The sequence below is a fragment of the Atheta coriaria genome, unplaced genomic scaffold (assembly GCF_025399875.1).
Source record: "Atheta coriaria isolate IRGN ID8LTWV9N9 unplaced genomic scaffold, Caltech_Dcor_3.1 hic_scaffold_5_pilon, whole genome shotgun sequence".
Taxonomy (NCBI): domain Eukaryota; kingdom Metazoa; phylum Arthropoda; class Insecta; order Coleoptera; family Staphylinidae; genus Dalotia; species Dalotia coriaria.
Window position 1 is genome coordinate 5,645,121 of NW_027045447.1, and position 21,851 is coordinate 5,666,971.

General features: G+C 33.3%; 4 protein-coding genes across 6 annotated transcripts; 2 read left to right on the forward strand and 2 right to left on the reverse strand.

Annotated features, from left to right (window-relative positions):
• Nucleotides 1-3,535: 3,535 nt before the first annotated feature.
• Nucleotides 3,536-4,698, reverse strand: MED7 (mediator complex subunit 7). Its single transcript, XM_065302203.1, has 2 exons — nucleotides 4,331-4,698; nucleotides 3,536-4,241 (listed from the first exon to the last, which is right to left on the reverse strand). Exons 1-2 carry the CDS (start codon nucleotides 4,523-4,525, stop codon nucleotides 3,771-3,773), a joined length of 666 nt encoding a protein of 221 aa, XP_065158275.1. The 5' UTR covers nucleotides 4,526-4,698; the 3' UTR covers nucleotides 3,536-3,770.
• Nucleotides 4,699-5,334: 636 nt separating this feature from the next.
• LOC135791712 (N(4)-(Beta-N-acetylglucosaminyl)-L-asparaginase) lies at nucleotides 5,335-6,870 on the forward strand. The gene is made up of 5 exons (XM_065302202.1): nucleotides 5,335-5,586; nucleotides 5,647-5,800; nucleotides 5,862-6,087; nucleotides 6,155-6,387; nucleotides 6,455-6,870. The coding sequence occupies exons 1-5, from the start codon at nucleotides 5,484-5,486 to the stop codon at nucleotides 6,786-6,788; spliced, it is 1,050 nt and encodes a 349-aa protein (XP_065158274.1). The 5' UTR covers nucleotides 5,335-5,483; the 3' UTR covers nucleotides 6,789-6,870.
• On the reverse strand, nucleotides 6,808-14,067 carry LOC135791711 (transient-receptor-potential-like protein). Of its 3 annotated transcripts, none has more exons than XM_065302200.1 (14): nucleotides 13,860-14,067; nucleotides 11,084-11,224; nucleotides 10,733-10,911; nucleotides 10,435-10,672; nucleotides 10,224-10,366; nucleotides 9,976-10,156; nucleotides 9,705-9,896; nucleotides 9,409-9,643; nucleotides 9,201-9,353; nucleotides 8,752-9,141; nucleotides 8,573-8,696; nucleotides 8,143-8,515; nucleotides 7,728-8,086; nucleotides 6,808-7,670 (listed from the first exon to the last, which is right to left on the reverse strand). In XM_065302200.1, the coding sequence occupies exons 2-14, from the start codon at nucleotides 11,123-11,125 to the stop codon at nucleotides 6,851-6,853; spliced, it is 3,429 nt and encodes a 1,142-aa protein (XP_065158272.1). In that variant the 5' UTR covers nucleotides 11,126-11,224; nucleotides 13,860-14,067; the 3' UTR covers nucleotides 6,808-6,850. The 3 variants fall into 3 exon arrangements, with proteins under 3 accessions (XP_065158272.1, XP_065158271.1, XP_065158273.1); XM_065302199.1 differs by lacking the exon at nucleotides 13,860-14,067 and adding an exon at nucleotides 11,330-11,477; XM_065302201.1 differs by lacking the exon at nucleotides 13,860-14,067 and having other exon boundaries at nucleotides 11,084-11,236.
• On the forward strand, nucleotides 12,878-20,816 carry trp (transient receptor potential). The gene is made up of 18 exons (XM_065302198.1): nucleotides 12,878-13,107; nucleotides 13,165-13,309; nucleotides 14,662-14,757; nucleotides 14,835-14,977; nucleotides 15,058-15,433; nucleotides 15,494-15,728; nucleotides 15,794-15,946; nucleotides 16,006-16,258; nucleotides 16,325-16,582; nucleotides 16,641-16,836; nucleotides 16,902-17,066; nucleotides 17,135-17,357; nucleotides 17,430-17,759; nucleotides 17,826-18,020; nucleotides 18,240-18,349; nucleotides 19,230-19,584; nucleotides 19,645-19,758; nucleotides 20,409-20,816. The coding sequence occupies exons 1-18, from the start codon at nucleotides 12,938-12,940 to the stop codon at nucleotides 20,507-20,509; spliced, it is 3,618 nt and encodes a 1,205-aa protein (XP_065158270.1). The 5' UTR covers nucleotides 12,878-12,937; the 3' UTR covers nucleotides 20,510-20,816.
• The last annotated feature ends 1,035 nt before the right edge of the window (nucleotides 20,817-21,851 follow it).

The following is a 21,851-nucleotide window of genomic DNA, read 5'->3' on the forward strand; positions in this document are numbered from 1 at the left end:
ATGCGTTTGATGTCGTGATGCGCATGCAAACGACGAGAAATTACCATTTCGATCGCGTTCAAATTTTATTTAAAATTTCACTCTCTGAATTGTTTTAAATTTTTTAACTTTACACGCGTTTTTTGTTCACATTCAGAGAAAACACTGTCACTTGTCCCAACGTGTTTTATTTTTATGGTTTTAATGGTTTGCGTTGTTGTGTAACGTTAAAGAGAAGAGAAAAAAACAGTAGTCATAGTAGCTCATTTGTATTTTGCGTTATTCAACGAATTTCTACTGTTTTGTTTGTTTTTCCGGTTTGTTTCTTATTCGTCTAAAAATCGTGACTTATGGATTTAGGTATTGTTCCAGTTTTTGACCTACACGCTAAATTTAAATGTGAAACATAATCGAAAAACTGGTGGTTAAAGTTGAATCCAACACTTTCTATCCTCTCGCACGTGAAATGTGAAATGATCATCATTGATGAAACAAACAGTCGTTGTTCGTGACTGGACATACTCGCAACTTCCTGATCTTGCTCTACGTGATCAAAACAATAAATCATTAATGTGATTGTCAATAGGGTCAAAGAGTGCCCTTTAAAGAAACGTGATGTTTCTGATAACGTAAGCGTGACAATGTTTTATCATAAATCACGTCTGCAGTATTATTAAATTAATATTATTATAGCTACTATATTTTTATTATTTAAATTGGTAAAAGTAATTGTCAATAAATAATTGTGTAGGGCTTTTAACTTTACCGTTAGTGCAGATTGCAGACAGTGATTGTCTTTCACTATGTATTTTCTTTCATTTCACTTCATTTAGACATTTGGTTAAGGTTCATTTACTGTTATAAATAAGTACTCAGGTTCTCATTTGTTCCATCTTGTTTGCTTTCCATATTTATTTAGTTTTACTTCATTGTCAGCTGTCCTAAACAAACATTAAACACAGCGCAGAAAAAGTCTCTTCGTTTATTTGCTCAGTTTGCAATCGATTGTTACCGTTATTTTCTAGTGTTATCTGTTTAATACACAACATTTGCATTTTTTCATATGTGCTTACATTTTTCTGCGCATAGTTCATGGTTGTATAAAGTGCATTATTGCATTAATCATATTTTTTTTATAAAATTAAACCAATTTTTTTACATTTTTGTATATTTAGTTGCATAAATCGTCTGACTGTGTGTATGTTACTGAATTCTTCATAAATATTAAGACAAATTTTGATGAATTTTTGTGTGTGAGTTCAAGAATGGTTTTAATTCACAATTTGTTCCAATAAAAACCATTTTAGTGCCAAATTTTGACAAATAAAAAGAAAAAGCACGTAGAGGTTATGTCGAGAGGTTAGGTTTGACATAACTGTCATTTATTAATTGACAGATGATTTTTAAATATTAATATCAAATAAATTTTAAATTTGCAAAAAAATTCAGTTTGTTTTAAGCCAGAATTATGTTAAAACAATATTTATTAACGAAAAGTACAAATTTTACGAAAATTTCAAGTTTTCCTATGCAATTTTTAGTTATATATACTTTCTGATCAATAATTATTCACTTAATTAGTGGCGATGCACTTAATGCGCATATATCCTCTTGCAAAAGATCAAGAATGTTTATTACTCTATAGAGTAGTCGATATTTAAACTATTTACGCGATTGCAAACGTTTTGCAATAGCCAGGATCGCACACAACCAACTGGCGTGCAATAAATCAGATCAGAGTGCACAGCAATGCATCTAAACACATCATTAAATCCACGCGTGTTTCCAACGACAAAACTATCCTTGATGCATTGTTCGACATTCTGCAATTCATCAAAAATAACCTTAATTCATTACCCTGCTGTTATAAAATTAAAATTCCTGCCTTAATACATATCAAATGAACAAATCGAATTGAATTTAATTAAATCGTTTAACTCTTCACTTTTAATGCATCAGCAGGGTCAGTTAGACACATGCAACCTAGATAAATTCCTCTGGATGGTTGTACAAGACATAAAGAAGATAATATCCATTAAATGTAAATTTACTTGCGTGTCGTTGCATGAGTCGTTGCTTCAGCTGCTACAGATTGTAAATCGTATGGTCTTGTTTTGCCACCCGAGGTAATAAAAATGCGTGAATCCGCGAATGGACCGCACGATGCATTAATATTTTTTTCTGGTCAAAAGCGGCGCGTTTACTCGCGTTTTGGATACAAATGGTATTTATTATTACTGGTCGTTACTGGAATAATTGATAGTCTTACTTTACAACCGCCATATTGCACCTAGGCACCATACTAGGTTATGGTGATTATTTGCGGTACCTACACAATACATTCAATTGCAATTTATGTGTTTGTGCAATTATTTGTAATGAAGTATAGTGTAATTGTGGTTTGTGGCGTTTGAAGCGTTTACCTTATTTGTTATGAATGGTTTTTAATTGATTCACGTCTGATTTAGCTTTGTTTTGCATCGGAATAATGCTTATTGAGAAGAAGTGTGAGAAATGAATCGTAATTGAATGTTTCACGAGTTCTATTTCAGAGATTCTTTGATTGTGGACGTATTGAATGATAAATTTAAAGTAAATTAATCGTTTTGTTGATGTTTAGCACAAATAAAAGTTAGTAAAAGTTGTGAATGAGTTTAATTTAAATTATAACTTGTTTCATACAATTTTTTTCATGCTTTTTTTATGAATAACAAAATAAACAACAGGTTTAAGATAACTTTTTCTTGAATTATCATGAATACTTATTTAAACTTACCATTTTTGATGTTCCTTCAAGTTTTGTATCACTTTTACTTTAACTAAACTTAACATTCAATTAAATTATCATAAATTCAGTGTAAATTGTTAAAAAACTGATTGAAGATTAAAATGACGACAAAAACTTGTGTGAATTATGAGTTTGTGGGAGAAGTGACGACCAGTCGACAAGAACTAATCACGAAGACTAACTAAGCAGGCAACGCAGGCGTGTTGGCGGTGCTTCTGAAGAGCAAGCACATGCTTGCGCAGTCTATGTACTCGCGCAAACAAGAGCTGGGAGCCAAAGAAGATTCGTCGGATTGTACAATCATCAACAAAGCAAACAACAATTATATTAAAATTAATTTTCATCCAAATTGAGTTAAAAATTGTTATGTTTATTCAATCATTATGTAAGTCACTATTATGCATTTTATTTTGTGTTTAAATTAATATTTTATGAGTTATGAAATGTTTAATGCATGATTAAGAACTATAATCAATAAAAAGGAGCGGAAGTTGGTTCTTAGCGATATTTTTAATAGGAAATCAATAAATAAATAAGTTAATAGATAAAATGAATAAATTGACGCAAAATTTGAAAATGTTTACAAAATCGTTGATTTTTGCTACTTTTTCAGTTTCCTCATGGCTTAATGTCACCGATTTTCAAAATATTTTGATGAAAAATTGAAAAAACGATGGAAGTCATAATTAAAAACGTACCACTTGTTGCAAAAACGTATAAATTCAAATTATGATCCAAATCAATCAAAAATGATTTAAATTATTCATATTCTTAGTTATTTTCTGTATGTTTCCTCAAACACACAATTATTTATTGTTACAATTAAATTAACTTACATTATTTCCACACACATCCACTCACCCTCCTAACACCCTTCTAACAATGTGAAAATGAGCAGAAGTCAAATTAAAAACCTATCATAAGTTTTCCTTCCTTGTCACATGTTTCCATTCACTTACCCAAGACATAAATTGACACCATGAGCTGATAATATGATTACAACTTACATATTATCAACAATATTACACATAATCCTATCCAGAATATAACATTTATCTGAATTACTATCTGCTGCTGAATCACTGCTGGCCGCTGCACCCGCATGTGTATTGACAAACATCTTATTATCCAGTTCCATCATCTCAGGCAGATTATTAATTGCTTGTTGTAGCAGTTCCAATACTTTATCTAAATGCTTCTTGAAACGATCGGCGGTTTCAATGCGCTGACGTTTTTGTAACTCCATCATCACTCGGAGTGTTTCGCGTGCTTGGTGTGGACGAAACTCATTCAGAAGATGATGAATGTGAATGAAGAGCAGTGATAAGTCTTCTACTTTTTCCTGTCTTCTGGGAGAATCAGGGCAGTGGACTAAAAGGTCGAGAAGGTCAAGGAAATTTGCCAGAAGTGAGAGGTTTAGTTTTTTCAGTTCACGACGACGGTCAAAATGGAGTGGATAGAGACGTTTTATTCCCTGTAAAATATTAAATGATATATTAATTGAACCAAGAAATTCTTCAAGTATATGAAAATTATTAATTTAACAAATATAGTTTTAGTTACCTGACTTTCAAGAGGTCGAATTATGGCTTCTTCAGTATTGAAGGAGTTCCCAAACATGCTGTATTGGTCATGAATTGGTGGTGGAGGCCGTGGGGCCCTTCCGCGTTTGATCAACTCATCAGTATATTGGTTGATATACTGCATTGGTGGTAAAGGCAGCGAACTCACTTGAACTGGCTCGGAATTCGTAGCCATTTTGACAATTGGCTTTGTTAATCAATCACAGTTTATAATAATGTATAATTTTTAATTTTATGTCGAAAAGGTTGTGATTACAGTCGTGATTTTCGATGTGATTCCAAAGTGTTCCAAAACATCAACAAACGACTCCCAACTTTGACAATCACCAGCAAAGTCGAATGAAGGACAAATATAACATGCACAGGGCCACATTTAACTTGTTTCAATGAAGAAATTTCAAAAATCTTTTTATTTTAACTCCATTTCTGTTGAATGAAACTTATATTTATGTTTTGACTGAACAACTTTTTAAAAACTTAATAATTATATGCATAATTGTTGAAATATTGATTATTATTCAGCGTTTTATTCGAATGTTTCGTTCATTCAATATTTTTTCTTTGCAAATATTTAACCAAATTTTAACAGCTGTTTTACCCACGTTTTCGTCTGTATTTGAGATTAATTCTGGTTAAATTCGCTGATATCATGAACTCTGCACTCAATTACTACGAAATACTCGAGTGCAGTCCTTCCGCCACGTTCGAAGAGCTCAAAAAAAGTTATCAGCGACTTGTGAAACAAAACCATCCAGATAAACTCTCGCCTATTTCATTATCAGAGTCAACAGATGTTAATGTAACAAATAGTGATAGATTTCTCTTAATTGATGAAGCTTGGAAAGTGTTAAGAGATACACAACAACGTAAAATATACGATTCATCCAGGTTACAATTAGAGATTAATCAGAATTCTGTAATATACGCGGAAATTACTTTGGAGTCTTTGAGTTTTAATGAAGATTGTGTAGCTTATTATCTGTGTCGATGTGGAGATAATTTTCAAATACATAAAGATGATTTCATTGAGTCTGAACTAGGGGAAGAAGTATTGTTTGAATGCTCTGAATGTTCCAATAATATATTAGTAAAAGTAACTAAATAATTTTGACAAATTAAAATAGTTAATTAAAATGAGACTGATAATCTTTCTGGTAATTTATGCTGGGATTGTTTATGCGAAACAAGTGCCAATTGTGATCAACACTTGGGCATTCACAGATTCAACTCAAGCAGGTAAGATATAGCAACTGTATCAACAAAATGATTAATATCAATCCCAACCTTTGTAATTAGCATGGAATCTTCTCAAAAGAGGTGGTGATGCAATAGATGCAGTGGAAATTGGATGCATGACCTGTGAAAAGTTGCAATGTGATGGCACAGTTGGTTTCGGAGGCAGTCCAGATGAAAATGGGGAAACCACTCTAGATGCACTACTTTTTGATGGGTAAAATTCATATTTTCACCTAAAATAAACATTAAATAACTAATATTGTAATAAATATTAGGACCACAATGAATATGGGTGCAGTTGGAGCTTTAAGACGCGTTAAAGACGTGATTTCTGTTGCAAAACACGTTCTTATCAACACAGGACACTCAATAGTAGTTGGAAGTCAAGCTACTGAATTTGCCAAACGAATGGGTTTCACTGAAGAAGATCTTACAACAGACAGATCTAAAAAGATCTGGACGGATTGGAAGAACAACCGTTGTCAACCAAATGCATGGCTGGTATGTATTATTCACATTAGTTATTAAATTTCATTCGAAAATTATCAATTTAAATGTGAAATATTAGGCTGTGTTGCCTGACAGCAACACAACTTGTGGTCCTTACCGTCCAGTACAAGAAAACGACGTTTATTACAACCACTGGACTCATAACTATCCACACAGAAGAACAAGAGAACATTTCCAACGCCACAGTTTCAGCACTAACAATCACGACACAATCGGCATGATTGCTATTGATGCAAATGGAAAAATCGTTGCGGGAACTTCAACGAATGGAATGTCACATAAAATACCCGGGTAGAACATAATATTTTCTTATTTTTTTTTCATAATATTCTTTTTAAATGTATACTTATGTATATAGTCGTGTTGGAGACTCTCCAATCCCTGGAGCAGGTGGTTATGCAGACAGCAAGTTTGGTGCTGCTTCTGCAACTGGTGATGGTGATATTATGATGCGTTTCCTGCCGAGTTTTCTTGCGGTTGAAGAATTACGACGTGGTTCTACACCCTCCCAAGCAGCTTGGACCGCGATAAACCGTATCAAAGAATATTATCCATCATTTTTCGGTGGTATTATTGTTGTAAATAAACAAGGGGAATATGGCGCAGCTTGTAACGGCATGGACAGTTTTCCATTTTCAGTCGCAAGTCAGGCAAATGAAAAAGTTACCGTAAAACGTGTAACATGCAAGTAAAATCACAAATAGCATAGAGTTATTTAGTTTAAACATCGTGTTATAAATGAATTTGTATGATATTAAACCCATTTTCCACCAAGTTGTTTGAAAACATTTGCATCTTGTGGTTGGTTCAAACAATTTTCTAGTGTACGCTTAGTTGCATACGTTAAACTATCATTTTCTTCATTTTTGTTCAATACTTCAAGGCATTCTGGTCCAGTTGCAACTGCAGGTTTTAAAATACTGTCTATAACATTATCAAGAGGATTGAGTCGATTATTGTTGCCTAAATCTGAGTTTACGGAAGCCTGAGACGTACCTGAAGTGAATTCATCACTTTCAGTACTGTTTAATACGCGGAAAAATCTCTCTCGAAGCATTTTACTTTTAATTCGATTATTTTCCCTGTCAGAATCTAAAAAAGCCTCATTTTTATCAGCATAATTATGAGAAACATAGGAATCGTAATCACCTTGAATACTAGCGTTAGGTTCACTGATGCTTTCAGTGTTTTCATTGTTGTTGTTTTGTTTCTGGTTAGTGTTTATATTGGTTTGCAAAGATTCAACTAGTGGCGATATACTACGAGGTGTAATTCTAGGGGACCGTTTCTTTTTCTTAGGTGAACTAAGTGGTGTGATTGATTCTAATTGTACTAATTTTAAAATGCCTTCACAAGTTGTGTCTGGCAGTTCAATAGGGTCAGGAATCGCAGCGAATTGTTTGCTTTCAACCAGTTTTCGTGCTTCTGCCATTGCTTTGGCGATATTTTTTTGTTTCTTCATCGATTGTGGATGGAAACAGGAACCTATCTGATTGTTTGTTGCGCCTGCAACTGTTGCCTTCCATTTGTTCAAGTTTGATTGCAATAAAGCTAGTTTAGCAACTCGTCTAAACCTAAAATATTTAAAAAAATAATACTAAAGAGAGTTTTGTAAAATTTTGAAGGTGTACCTATGCAAAGAATCTTCTGACTTCTTCCCACTGTCACTCTCAGTCAGAATTTCTTCTTCAGAAGGCATTGGTGTAACCGGAGCGACTTTAAAGTCTTTCATTAGACGACGCTCCCAGATTTTCATTCGTTTACCAGCGCAGGATTTTTCTTTCTTTTCGGCACAGCTTACATCCATACCATTTCGATTGAGTATTTCTAACATTTCATAACGGAAGGCAGAGATATCGTTTTTGACTTCGTTGACGTCATCTTCGGTGACTAAGTTTTCTTCACATTTACGATGCATTGAAGTGACATATCTCCAAACCAATGCTCGCATTACATTGGAATGACGTGCGTGTTCCTTTTCAACCGGATCCTAAACAATAAATTGTTGTAAGTTGGTTATTAATAATTTAATTAAAAAGTAAATACTTGTGATAACTTTTTGCCTTTATTTTTATAATCTAAGCCATTGCAATACCCGCACATTCGGAAGAACCATTTGGGATGTGGAATGATATTAAATGGCGGCGGCAGGGTTGGCGTTTCGTCGAAATATGAAATCCACAGTTTAGTTCTTGCGAATTTCCACTCGGTATCCGAGTGGCAGTCGATAATAGCATAGGAATTCGACATCATTGCAATTAACAGGTTGAGTAACACGATTATATTGATTACTGAGTAACTTCCAAACATTAATAAACCCCAGAAACGCGTATAAGACTTAATTCCTTCCAATTCAAAGTTGTTTATGTTGATCATCCCAAAGGAAGCCCAAAATAACGATTGCGATGATTCAAATACACTGAAAATTGATTTAAAATATGTTTTCAGTGTTGTTATAACATAAAAAATCGTTTACTTAATAAACCCGCGCCATTTTGAACAAGCTTCGCCATTTCCTTTCCAATCCGCTTCGCCATGATCACCAGGAAAACATTTCTTCCGCTCCAAGTCCGAAAAGTACCATAAAAGTTGATTCAAACCTAAAATTTAATCAAAACAATAAATTTTGCATAAAAATAACCATTTTTAACTCACCGCAAGCAAATGCAAACAAAACCAACGCATATATAAACAAAAACTTAACAATATCAATAATCATTCTGCCGAGAGAAATCTGCAGAGGTCCTAAATGTGGATTGATAGAAAACAAATGAATTAATTTCAAGGCGCTAAAAATATTTGCTGCAGCGAATAGTCCTTCAGCAATTAATTGCGGATCATAGTCATCCCATTTCTCTCGCGGGACATAGGCTTTCTGCGAGTCTTGTCGAATTTCTTCTGCTTGCTGAATATAAGCAGCCACACGAAGAATAAACACCATGCAGTATAACGTGTTACGGATAAAATCAATCGCGTTCCATAGATTACGAAGGTAGGATCGTATTCCAATAACGTAGATTTCATTAGTTTCTTCAAAGATAAATCCTTTTAAACAAAAAAAAAATTAAAAGTAAAAAGCTACAAAAGACAGTAGAAAATCTTACCTATAACATAAATAATAATAATATACTCAAGAAAAGTCGGTGTGTTGCCTCGATGTCTCCGATTCTGATCAGCAATCGTCTGTTTCATTTCATCAGTACCAAAAAACTCCACAATCTCAAACTCTGCTCTTTGTGAGACCAAACTTAATATTACTACAATAAAACATTTAAAAACTATTAAAATATTAAAATTTTAAGTTTTACTTACATAAAAAGAATAAATATGAAGACGCATGAATCAAAAACTTCATAAATGGCTTCTTCATCACTCTTCCATACACCGTGTTCGGCGCAACCAAATACAGTAAACAATAAAACGGAAACAGCACAGCAACTCGAGTGATAAGAAGCACTTTAGTTACATATGACTTGCGTCGAAAGCCTGGTACACCTTCATACCAAATGGAAGCCAGCAGTTGTTGAATATGCGGATGAGCCACAAACTAAAAATCAATAAATCAGAATTCATCAAAACTTAATCAAATTAAGTTTAACATCACTCACCTTTTTCTGTTTATATTCAATCGCAAGTTTCAATCGACTCAAACGCATTCTATCACCATATTCATACGGTGGATTCAATGGATCGTGATTCAAAATGATCGCCAACTCTTGGGAGCTTCGTGATTGTTGAAGTAAATCAACTGCGAATTGTTGACATTGTCGACGAAGTTCTGTATATTCAGCTTTACATTCCTAAAAAATAAAACAAATAAAATTCAAACTTTTGTATATAAATATGATTCGATTGGGAAACAACATGAGTTAAACTTACAGGTTCAGCAAATGACAAGTTCCTCAGCTCCCAGGACAATTGAAAGGACGTGAGTATCGGATCCGATGAGGACAATGCGATGAGCGATGGGCTCGCTAGAGCTTTGTATTCGTTGACTCTGGAGAGCGAATGACGCAGGGAGTCTTCTTTTGTGTCACGTATGCATTGCTCACAGCCACACCTTGAATAAAAATAGAAAAATCTCCGTGAAACAAATACCTATCATAACCTATCTTTTGCATATTTACTTTATATCATGTGGCATTGGTAATGTTGCACCTCTGTCGAGTAAAAGCTTTAGAATTTCGTAATTGTTTCGATGTGCAGCTAAAACCAGCGGGGTTATGTCCGGAGTGAACGTTGCGATGTTTTTATCAACAGTTTGCCAACTCTATAACATAATTAAGGTTAAATACTAAATGATATGTGTATAATTGTAGGTTATGTTTGGGTACGAACGTATTTATCTTGCTTTTTATGAATAATCTCTTCGTGTTCCAATAATAACTCGACTGCTTCCACGAATTCAACACTGATGGAGTGTAATAATGCGTCTTTTGTCTCCACACCCATTACGACTAATAATTCCAACATTTCTAAGTTTTCTCCGTCGATGGCAAGTGTCAAGGCGGTTCTTCCTAGACTATCAACACAGTTTGGATTGAATAGATTGTATTTATGCGCTCGTTGCAACATTCTAAAATTTTTAGGGGTTAAAATAGTGTGTGTTAATGGTTATGTATATTTGGTTGCCTACCGTTTGACATTAGCAAGATCACCTCGCTCCACAGCTAATAAAAACTTCTTTTCTTCGATTGTCAAAGATTTTGTCATGGTTGCAGAGAGGGTTTTTGCTAAATCTTGATTGTCATCGTTTGGCAATGGACGATCAGCGAGGAAATTCGCTTCTAATTTTTGTATATCGTTCATATTTATCTAAAAATGTACTCGTAAATTACAATGATTTGATTTTAAGCTTGTGAAACTTAAAACAAAATTGAAATGATTTGTTTTCATGTTTAACTCAAAATGATTTACTACTGGCCGTAAAACGTGAGCACACAGCGTAAAAATCAAAGAAAATTTTTGGGAAAATAAAGAGGAATACCTTTGTTGTTGGCCCAGTTTCCAGTGGTTTTGTTTTCACCATATTTTTATATCTAAAATTAGTTTTTTGAATTTTGTAGTCAATTCTTAACGAATTTTGTTGAATTTATTCTTCTCTTCATGGCTGATGAAAAGGAAGTGACTGAAAACAATGTGAACCACTATATTTACTATGCGCATAATATAAAAAGATATTTTGATCAAATAATTTGATTTGTTGGCCAAAAATTATAATTGGATTACACACATTCTTCCATGTTGCATTTTATTTCGTTATATTCCTCTTAAAGTAACACAATTGAATTAGTATTAGTATTCGGCATGTTTAAATTATAAACTAATAAAAAATGAGTTTATGATGATTTTGCTCGTGCGGTTTGTTTAATACTAACGCCGTTGGTAGTTCCAATGCGTATGAAAGTGGGAAAAGCAATGAAAGTAATGATAATTGAGCGTTATTGATGATCATCATGATTATTATTCTGCGTAACGATGAGACGAACGACAAACAGACAAACAAGCAAAAGTGTGGCTATCGGCGGGCGGAAAAACAAAGAAAAATGGGAAAAGACAATGTGTTAACGAGTAGAAACGGAATACAAATAGGTGACGAACGTATACGATGAAAAGTGGAAAAAGTGAACAGTTTATTCGTACGAGTATGAAGAATACAGACATTGAAAGCGGAATTCATGGTCGTGCAATGGTGTGTTTATAGATTTTAGGGTGTGTGTTATTGTAATGTGGGGGTGAAAGGTCACATCACTAATTGAGATTAATTTACACGTTCAGATACTCTCATCAGGCATTAAAAGTACATAAAAAATGAAAAAATCTCTTTTGTTAATTTATTGGTTGAAATTTGTGACAGGATAATAGTAAATTTTATTGTTTAGATTGGAAAATACGATGTTTGTATGGTGGATAAAATAATATACTGTTTATTAGTTTCCGACCTTGGATTGAGAAGTAATTAGAGAAAAAGTAAACAATAAAATAATTAGAAAGTGCAGTATTCAGGTTAGAATTATATTACACTGAAAACAGCGACATCTATGTTTTATTTTTTGAAAACTCTTATAATAAACGTTTTTATGCAGTAATCGCATGTTATATCAATATAATATTAATTTCTACATATTGAAACAGAAACTATTTTCAATTTAAATAAAATAACACCTTGTTTTTTGTTTTCCGGCCTTGGATTGTAATGCAATTAGTAGAGAGTAAACAAAATGATAATTAGCACACGCAAAAACTAGGTTAGAGTTGTAATACATTAAGAACAGTGACATCTATGTTTTATTTTCCAGGATACTTTAATAATAAACGTTTTTAAGCAATAATTGCATGTTATATCAATATAATATTAATTTCTACATATTGAAACAGAAACTAATTTCAATTTAAATAAAATAACACCTTGTTTTTTGTTTTCCGGCCTTGGATTGTAAAGCAATTAGTGAAAAGTAAACAAAATGTTAATTAGCACTAGCAAAAACTAGGTTAGAACAATAAAACATTAAAAACAGCGACATCTATATTTAATTTTTAAAGAAAACACTTATGAAAACAGTTTTTAAGCAATAATCGCATGTTGTGTAAATACAATATTGATTCTTAAATATTAGATATTAGTCATATTAAGAAAAAAACTAGGACATCGCCGATGATCCGCTTATGTAAGACTTTACCCTCCCTTGGTTTTCCAACGCGGTCAAGCTTTAATTTAATTACATAACGAGATATACCCGGATTCTAATCGAATGGCTTCTAATAGATATTGCGCGGGTCACAGTCTTCCCTCAGCTTTTACCAACGTACGACCGATAACTATACAGAAAATGTTGTAAAAATGTTAAAGTCAGGCGAATCGAGTCAAAATCTATTGGCGAATATCGCCGATGGTGTATTAACCGCTGGTGTAGGCACGGTTAATCTAGACCTAGTTGAAAAACCTCTTGGGCCGGTTGAGAAGACGTTTTTGTTGCATGCTGAACGGGGCGATTGTGCAACTGTTAGGAAGTAAGTTTATTTTTACTTTTTTTTGACGTTTTAATGTGATTATGTCTTTATTTTCAGATTAATTCATGATTACAAGGATAATCCGGCTGAATTAGACATCAACTGTGTTGATCCACTAAATCGTTCAGCGCTTATTGCTGCCATTGAGAATGAAAACATTGAGTTGATTCGTTTGCTGTTGGATGAGAACATCAAAGTCAAAGTAAGTTATTTTACTGAAATAATTTTTACGGAAAAAATAATTTTAAGAGATATTTTAAAGCAATTAAAAGTGATATTTGATGCAGAGTTTAATAAAAAATTAAATTAAAGTGTTCGAGACTTGATTAGACTAACTATGTATAGTTGTGCGCTTTATAATAGGCAACTTATTATACATAACCAAAGATTTATTTTTATTTTGATGATTTAAAACGTTAAATAATAGTATTTTACTGAAATTTCATGAATAATAAATAAGATTTCCTAAATTAACAGTCGTTATCACTCAAATAATGCAATAAATTACACAAATTGTTAATTTAAACTTCTATTTTATGATTAATTGAAAAATCTATAAAAAATATTTAAGAGAATAATTTGAACGACAACAACAGTTCAACGTTTAATTTAATGAATTATTAATAGCTGTGCGCCCAATAATAGGCAACTTAGTATACTTATCACTAAAATGAGTAATTTGCTTAATATTATTTTGTTAAATTAATTAATTATGTATTAAAACAATTAAATTTAACAATTTACAAACTTACCCTCTAGAATTATACATTTTTAACATCTAATCACTTGTTATCACACATTTTAACCAAAATATCACAAAAACTAGTTATTCAACGTTATATTAAAGAGTAAAAAAATGCTCTCGACTAATTCTAATGTTCCAGTACGTGATCGCACAGCTTTCCTCGCGAATTTGAATCGAAAATCGCAAATCAATGCGTATCGGTCGCGTCGCTCCGCCGTCGCCGGTCGCACAACTCATTTTTCCTGTCCGCAAAAACCTCAACGCTCATTTTGTATACAAATATTAAAAATAGCATTCATCGCGCATTCGGCGGCAACGATTTGTGTTTTCTTATTACATCTCGCTTCCTTTCTACTCCGACTGAGTGATGCACTTCGATATTGATTCATAATCGAAATCGAATCGAATCGATTCACATCACAACATCACATTCGACTTTACTCTTTATTTTCATTCGCTACTTCTATTAGAATGTGTAAACATGTAAACATTTATGCTTAAAATGTTCAAAACACAGTCACAAATTTTCAACTTTCTAGATTTTCATAAAATTTATGGATTTTCGGATTTTCGGTACAAATGCTTGTTATTTGCGTTCATTTCAAGGCACGTGTCGCTTCAAACCTCACCAAACATCACGCCTGCTCTGCTTACTTTATAAATTTCCATATTTCAAATATTCGACAATGTAAACTTCCGATTCGCACATTGAAACAATCGATAAATAACAAATAATTCAAGTTAAATTCAATAAAATCGAAAATAAATTACTTGCACTATTTTAAAACTGTTTTTTAAATGAATTTAAGGATGGATTATTGCATGCCATTAAAGAAGAATACGTTGAAGCTGTCGAATTATTATTGCAATATGAAGAACAACATCATCAAGCAGGAGAACCTTATGTAAGACTAAAAATACACGCTTTGATCACAACTTAAGTGAAACCATGTTTATTATGAGTATTTGTCTTGTTTATTAGAGTTGGGAAGCTGTCGATCGCTCATCGTCAACGTTCACAAGCGATATGACACCGTTAATTCTGGCTGCGCATAAAAACAATTATGAAATCATCAAGATTCTTTTGGATCGTGGGGCTACACTACCAATGCCACATGATGTTCGGTAAGTTACATATAAACTAACTCTAACCATATTCAGTGTATATTTGGTTGCCTATATTAATTTATTAATTTTATTTTAAGTTGTGGATGTGATGAATGTGTGGAATCATCAACAGCGGATTCTTTACGTCATTCTCAAGCAAGAATCAATGCTTATCGTGCATTGACAGCTGCATCGTTAATTGCGTTATCATCTAAAGATCCGCTGTTAACCGCCTTTGAATTATCTTGGGAATTACGACGTCTTAGTCGAATGGAACAGGAATTTCGCGCGGAATATAATGAAATGCGCGCCTTGGTGCAGACTTTTGCTACGTCATTGTTGGATCATGCGCGTACTTCTTACGAATTGGAAATTATGCTGAATTATGAACCGGAAAGTACGAATACATGGGATCCTGGTGAAAGACAAACTTTAGACAGACTGAAACTAGCTTTGAAGTATAAACAAAAGAATGTAATAAATAACTTAATCAATTATTAAGTTTTTGTGTTGATTTTTATTGTTTTTGATTAGTTTGTGGCACATCCAAGTGTACAGCAACTCTTAGCAGCAATTTGGTATGAAGGGTTGCCTGGTTTTCGGCGCAAGTCGTTGATTGGACAAGTTCTACAGGTTGCCAAACTCGGCGGCATGTTTCCGGTGTATTGCACGATTTATATGATGGCGCCCGATTCGGAAATGGGAAAATTTATGAAGAAACCCTTTGTTAAATTCATTTGTCATTCAAGTTCTTACGCATTCTTTCTTAGTAAGTAATATTTTTGATTTTCTACTCTAAAATTTAATTCAAAATGTTTTGTTTTTATTTTCAAGTGCTTTTGGGTGCTGCTTCACAACGCGTTGAAATAATTGCTCTGGAATGGTTTGGTAATCAATGGATGCAGGAAATTGTCGCTGAGTGGAAGCGAAAAGAACGTGGAGCCGGTCCTGGATTAGCTGAATGTGGAGTAATACTTTACATGATAAGTATGACTTAATAACTATTTTCCTTCTAATTGATTTAATTGGAAATTTACTTTACTAAGGTTTAATTTGGGGTGAAATTCGGTCACTCTGGAACGATGGCCTTCTCGAATACATTTCGGATTTGTGGAATGTGGTCGATTTTATCACCAATATGTTTTACGTTCTTTGGCTTGCAATGAGATGTTCATCGTTTTATATTGTTTGGAGAGAAGCAAGTCAAGGAAGAGATCCTTGGTATCCTAGGGAACAATGGCATATGTTTGATCCTATGTTGTTATCGGAAGGTGCTTTTGCTGCTGGGATGATTTTTAGGTTATATCAGATATAAAAAAGTAAATTTTTGCTAATTTTCTGTTAAATAATTTTTTTCTTTTTTAGTTTCTTGAAACTTGTCCACATCTTCAGCATTAACCCTCATATGGGTCCACTGCAAATTTCCCTCGGACGAATGATCATCGACATTGTAAAATTCTTCTTTATTTATACTCTCGTACTCTTTGCATTTGGTTGTGGCCTAAATCAACTTCTTTGGTATTATGCTGAACTTGAAAAACACAAGTGTTACCATTTGCCTTCAGGACTTCCGGATTTTGATAACAATGACAAGGCTTGTACAATATGGCGTCGATATGCAAAGTATAACCTATAATTTTAACTAAATATTAATATAACTAAAGTTATTCTTAACTTTCAGTCTGTTTGAAACATCTCAAAGTTTATTCTGGGCGTCTTTTGGATTGGTTGATCTCGTTTCGTTTGAATTAAGTGGAATTAAAGGCTTTACAAGATTCTGGGCACTATTGATGTTTGGAAGCTATTCAGTAATCAACGTTATCGTTCTCCTCAACATGCTAATTGCTATGATGTCAAATTCATATCAAATTATATCTGTACGTACTAAAAATAAAGATAACCTATAATAATAACTATTAAAATATGTTTTTGTGTGATTTAGGAACGTTCTGACACTGAATGGAAATTTGCAAGAAGTAAACTATGGATTTCATACTTTGACGATGGAGATACCCTACCGCCGCCATTTAATATCTTTCCTACTGCTAAACAATTACTTAGACCTATTGGATTGCTTAAAAAACCAAGAAGATCACATTCACTTAAGGTTAGGTTTTAGTAACTACTTTAAATTTATATTTAGGTTAAATTTATGTTATTTTTGCTTGTTTTTAGAGGAAAACAAGGGAATTAGCAATGAATCGTCATTTACGAGTGATGCGTCTTTTAGTCCGTCGTTACGTAACAGCCGAACAGCGTAAACGTGATGATTTCGGCATCACCGAGGACGACGTAATGGAGATACGTCAAGATATCTCAACACTTCGTTATGAACTCATCGATATTCTGCGTAATAACGGCATGAAAACACCTCAAGTTTCATCTGATCCTGGCGCTTGTAATTATTCAAATATTTTAAATTTCATCTTTAAAAAAATGAGGTTATGTTACAATTGATATGAATTCACAGTGTCTGGTAAAAAAGGAAAAGTAATGGAGCGTCGACTCCTGAAAGATTTTCATATTGGAATAGTGGAAGCAGCTGTAACCGAAGCTGTCACTAATCTGAAAGAACCTAAGGATATTTTTGGTACATTGGCGCGAGTAATTGGTAAGCGTACAAGTGGTAAAGCATCTAAGAAAGATTGGAATGCATTGGTGCGGAAGAATACGACGCATCGTGATCCGATTGGATCAACACAAGAAGCAGAAGCTACAAGGGCAAATCGTCAAAGTTTAAGAAGACATATTCTTACAACTATACATAAACCAGTTGAAATGGACCAAGAGAAACTTATTGGTTAGAATATTTTATCATTTATTTTATAAAAGTTTATTTCAATGTGTTGTGATTTTGTTTGGTTAGAATACAATCCAAAGTTGGTGGAGGTACCAAAGACAGCACGGGTTGCCTATGCTAAGTTCATGACAAAGAAGATTCAATCAGACTTTTCGATTGAGAATGAAATTGACAGAAATGAAGAAGCAGAAGAAGAAAATGGAAAAGTTGCAAGGAAAAGCATGAAAGGTCCTGCGCCTAAACCATCAGTTAAATTCACAGGTAAATATAAAATAAACAAACAAAATTAATATTATTTAAGCAGAAAATTAAACAAAATGGTTGCTTAAAAGATAAATTTCTTACCTTTGATACATCTAATGATTTGAACATATTTTATTCTTTTAATATTCACAAACTTTTAAACTTTTGACAGTTTAACGGTATTTTTAAAATAAGGTTTTTGGGTTTATAACTTAATTAATTGTTATTATTTCGAAGGTGAAGACATAGCTAGCACGACTGGAACAATCGGCGGCAGTGCTGGAGGTGGCGCTCCTCAACCGACAGGATCGACGACGCGGCGCGTCGATACTGAATCTAAAATTACCGTAAGTGCTGATGGCGGCGGTGACACGCCGCAAGGACAAGTTCGTGTCCACGCTCATGTTCAACACATCCGCGCGCATCCTGACCAATGGTTTGACCAAACACAAACGCACTACATATTCACTACTTCAATATCAATCCACAAACTTTAATTCATCACCCAAAAAAAAATCAAAATTTAAAAAATGCATCAAAAAATATCTTTATTTTGAGGTTAAGTAAGTTTCTTTTAATTTTTTTAATTTATTTTTTCTTTGAGAGGAAGTAAAAGGATTGAAACACTCGGTGTGTACTTGTTTGAGACGTCAATCAACGACTGTTTGCATCATGCATGAAATTGTTTGCATTTCTGTTGGCTTTCGTTGCTTATTCGCCTACAATGAACGGACACGCAATAAAACACGAGGCGCAAATGTTTATTATCCTTGTCGCGTCGTGTTTTTGTGTGGGGATTGAGTTCCAGTTAAAATTTCGATTATAATGTCCTTAAAAGTATAGAGTGTATTGAAACTTTCACATTTTCAATATCTAATTATAAAGTTTTTATCATTTTTTATTAATTTTATAAAACTGACAATAGTCGCAAACAATTTTATGTCACGTCACAAAAATGCAGTTACATTTTTAATTTTGACAATTATAGTGATTGAAAACTAAATTTGCAAAAATGTTATTTTTGGCACCAAAAATTTCCGTGTTCTTCTCTTATATCTATTTTCCAGTGAGATCGTGTTAATTACGCAAACAAAATTTTATCTCTTCAAAGTTTTGAACCTTTTACCGCTGCATCCGTGTCGTATTTTTCGGAAGATCATATCATGGCGTGGTTAATCTTCATCGTATTAATTTTTCTTGCCCTGGGGGCCTATTATTATTTTAAAGGCCGGCAGCAGCAGCAGTAAATCAGCTACACCCGCAGGATCAACCAAAGAGAAGTCATCCGTGTTGAAAACCGTTACATCTATCAAAAAAGACAAGGAAATCATCATGGACGCCCCGATAAATGATGCAAAAGAGGCGATGAAAGCTGCAATGACTCCTACGACATCAATGGAAGAGAAAAAGGAAGAGAAACAGGATGCAACCAAAGATACAAACATGGCGGGTGATACAAAAGATGATAAAAATATAAAACAACCAGAATCAGTGAAAAGTTCAGGAAAAACAACGGATACTGATAAAGAAACACCGAAAGATCCTGAAAAAGTTGATGATAAAGATGATAAAAACAAAAAAGGTATTAATTTAGTTAAAACCAATCAATAATTATTAAAATAATGTTTTTGTTATTTTTTAGACGATACAACTGAAAAATCCGAAGAAAAGTCAGAAACTAAGTCAGAGGTCAAACCCAAGGACGAATCTAGTACCTCTTCAACACTACAAGTCGAAGAAAAATGTGTTCCTACAGGTAAATCAAAGTTATCTGGAACTGTTCGTACTGGTTGGATATAATTTTTATAACCTACAATTCCCAAAAACATATAAAAATAAATTATTATTGTCAACTGTCAAAATATCAAAGAAAACAAGTAATAATGTTGATATTTAAAGTGTTTAGTTAAATATTAGTTAAAAATAGGTTAATTTTGAGGTTATAATATAAACATCCAGATATAGCCTTTATTTTTAAATATATATCATGTACAATACATCAACATTTAATAATTATTTAGTATTTAGTCTATAAATCTGTGTTCGTGTCATTTAGTTGTAATTATATTAAGTTTAAGGATGTTAAGATGTTAAGATGGTAAAATCTCATCGAACGCCTCAAATCTCCCCAGTGTTACGTCCTGTTAAGTCCATTTCATAAATAATTTACCAAGAAATAATTGAAATCATACATAGTTAATGTTCCAGCCAACTAAAGCTTAAGTGAATTGTATATCATAATGGACTATTTGTATTCATGTATAACATAACCTCAAAATATTTCCAAATTTATTTAACGTAAAAACATATCCAAAATGATAAAAAAGAAAATTTAAGATTATGATTTTAATTGCATCTGAACTCTTGTTTCTCGTTCTTATTTTTAACTGCTTGTAACTGTTGCAGCTCCTTCTGAAGATGACCTTTTGACAGAATGTCAACCAACAGTTTCAAGAGAAGTTCATGCTCTTGTTGTCCTTGAACCTCCAAGTATTTCTTCAAGTTAGCGGTGTTATTATAAGATTGACCGGCGTTTAAACCCTCCAAAGCCATCATCCCTGGATTAACTGGACTTGTCCTGCCTCCAAGGTTTAAATTTTGATTCATCAAGCGTCCGAAGCGCATGAAGTTGTCGTTGCGATCACGCCCGAAGCGTACAAAGTTACTATCGGCTTTCTTGTAGAAGTCTGAAGCTGGGGAACGTTTCTTTCGGTTTCTTTCGGCGTTGTTGATTTTATTCACACCAGCGGCCATTTTGTGACTATCAGACATTTTGTATGTGTTTGGTTTGATATAATTTTGTGTTTTCTCGTCTTTTTGCGGTTTAACACTTCGTGTGCTGCGTCCAAAGCGGATAAAATCTCTGTTTCGTTGGTATCCGCCATCTGAACGTCCAAAACGCACAAAATCAGACTTTCCACGTCCAAAACGAATAAATTGATCGTTTCTTTCACCGGAACGTGCGTTTCTTCCGAATGATTCCATGTCAACATCGTCGTCATTGAGATACATTACATTTTTTATCTCTGGATCTGAATTTGTAGTTAAAATTTTAGTTTTTGGTGCGTTGTAACCACCACTGCGGCCGAATCGGGCGAAATTTTTATCGAGGATGCTGCGGCGACGTGTTTCGCTTTGTTTAATGGCGGACGATCCGGAATAGTTTGGATCTGCGCGGCTGTCAAGGTAAACGTAGTCTTCTTCGGTTTGTAGAGGATAACCGAAGAAAGCTTCCTCTGGTAGAGATGTTATACGCAAAGTTTGAAGGAAGAGAACGCTGAGAAACACGTGGATTGGTAAAATCGACGACATTTTGTTGTTTCTAAGTAAAATCTACAAAGAAAACAAAACAAAAATTAAAATATTGAGTTTATTTATGAAATATTTAAATGTAAAAGTTAATTATTATGTCATGAAGTTAAAAGTTGCTACTTTATTAGGAATTTTAATTAGTTGCATGTTTATAGAGCATTAACAAAGCCTGTAATAATAATACGTTTGTGCAATTCTGCTGCACATAGACGAAAAGCAATTTTGTGAGATTATTATATCATGACACATCTGTTGGTTTAACAGAACGTTTGTTAAAGTTATTAAATATTAAATTACTAATTGTGCAGGTATAATGCATGGTTTAGTTATAAATAATAACGCTTTGTTGTAAGCCTATACTAATCCGGTTTATTTCCAAATTATTGTTTAATATATGCAACCAAACATTCATATCAAAGGGGACGGACGAATATAAATCTACAAATAAATTCGTTTTTATTCAATAAAACCATAATAAAAGAATTTATTATTTATCATATGCAAAAGTATATTAATTCTAAATTTGTGTAAATAATA

What these genes read in the sequence shown, in the direction of transcription:
- MED7 (XM_065302203.1), bottom strand. Translation starts at nt 4,525, where the DNA reads ATGGCTACGAATTCCGAGCCAGTTCAAGTGAGTTCGCTGCCTTTACCA. An exon ending in TTCGACCTCTTGAAAGTCAG is followed by an intron (nt 4,242 to 4,330) that starts GTAACTAAAACT and finishes AATATTTTACAG; the next exon opens with GGAATAAAACGTCTCTATCC.
- LOC135791712 (XM_065302202.1), top strand. Translation starts at nt 5,484, where the DNA reads ATGAGACTGATAATCTTTCTGGTAATTTATGCTGGGATTGTTTATGCG. An exon ending in GTCAACCAAATGCATGGCTG is followed by an intron (nt 6,088 to 6,154) that starts GTATGTATTATT and finishes GTGAAATATTAG; the next exon opens with GCTGTGTTGCCTGACAGCAA. An exon ending in ATGTCACATAAAATACCCGG is followed by an intron (nt 6,388 to 6,454) that starts GTAGAACATAAT and finishes TTATGTATATAG; the next exon opens with TCGTGTTGGAGACTCTCCAA.
- LOC135791711 (XM_065302200.1), bottom strand. Translation starts at nt 11,125, where the DNA reads ATGGTGAAAACAAAACCACTGGAAACTGGGCCAACAACAAAG. An exon ending in ATAAAAAGCAAGATAAATAC is followed by an intron (nt 10,367 to 10,434) that starts GTTCGTACCCAA and finishes ATTATGTTATAG; the next exon opens with AGTTGGCAAACTGTTGATAA. An exon ending in TTGAATATAAACAGAAAAAG is followed by an intron (nt 9,644 to 9,704) that starts GTGAGTGATGTT and finishes ATTGATTTTTAG; the next exon opens with TTTGTGGCTCATCCGCATAT.
- trp (XM_065302198.1), top strand. Translation starts at nt 12,938, where the DNA reads ATGTTAAAGTCAGGCGAATCGAGTCAAAATCTATTGGCGAATATCGCC. An exon ending in GCTGCTGGGATGATTTTTAG is followed by an intron (nt 16,259 to 16,324) that starts GTTATATCAGAT and finishes TTTCTTTTTTAG; the next exon opens with TTTCTTGAAACTTGTCCACA. An exon ending in AGAAAAATGTGTTCCTACAG is followed by an intron (nt 19,759 to 20,408) that starts GTAAATCAAAGT and finishes TAACTGTTGCAG; the next exon opens with CTCCTTCTGAAGATGACCTT.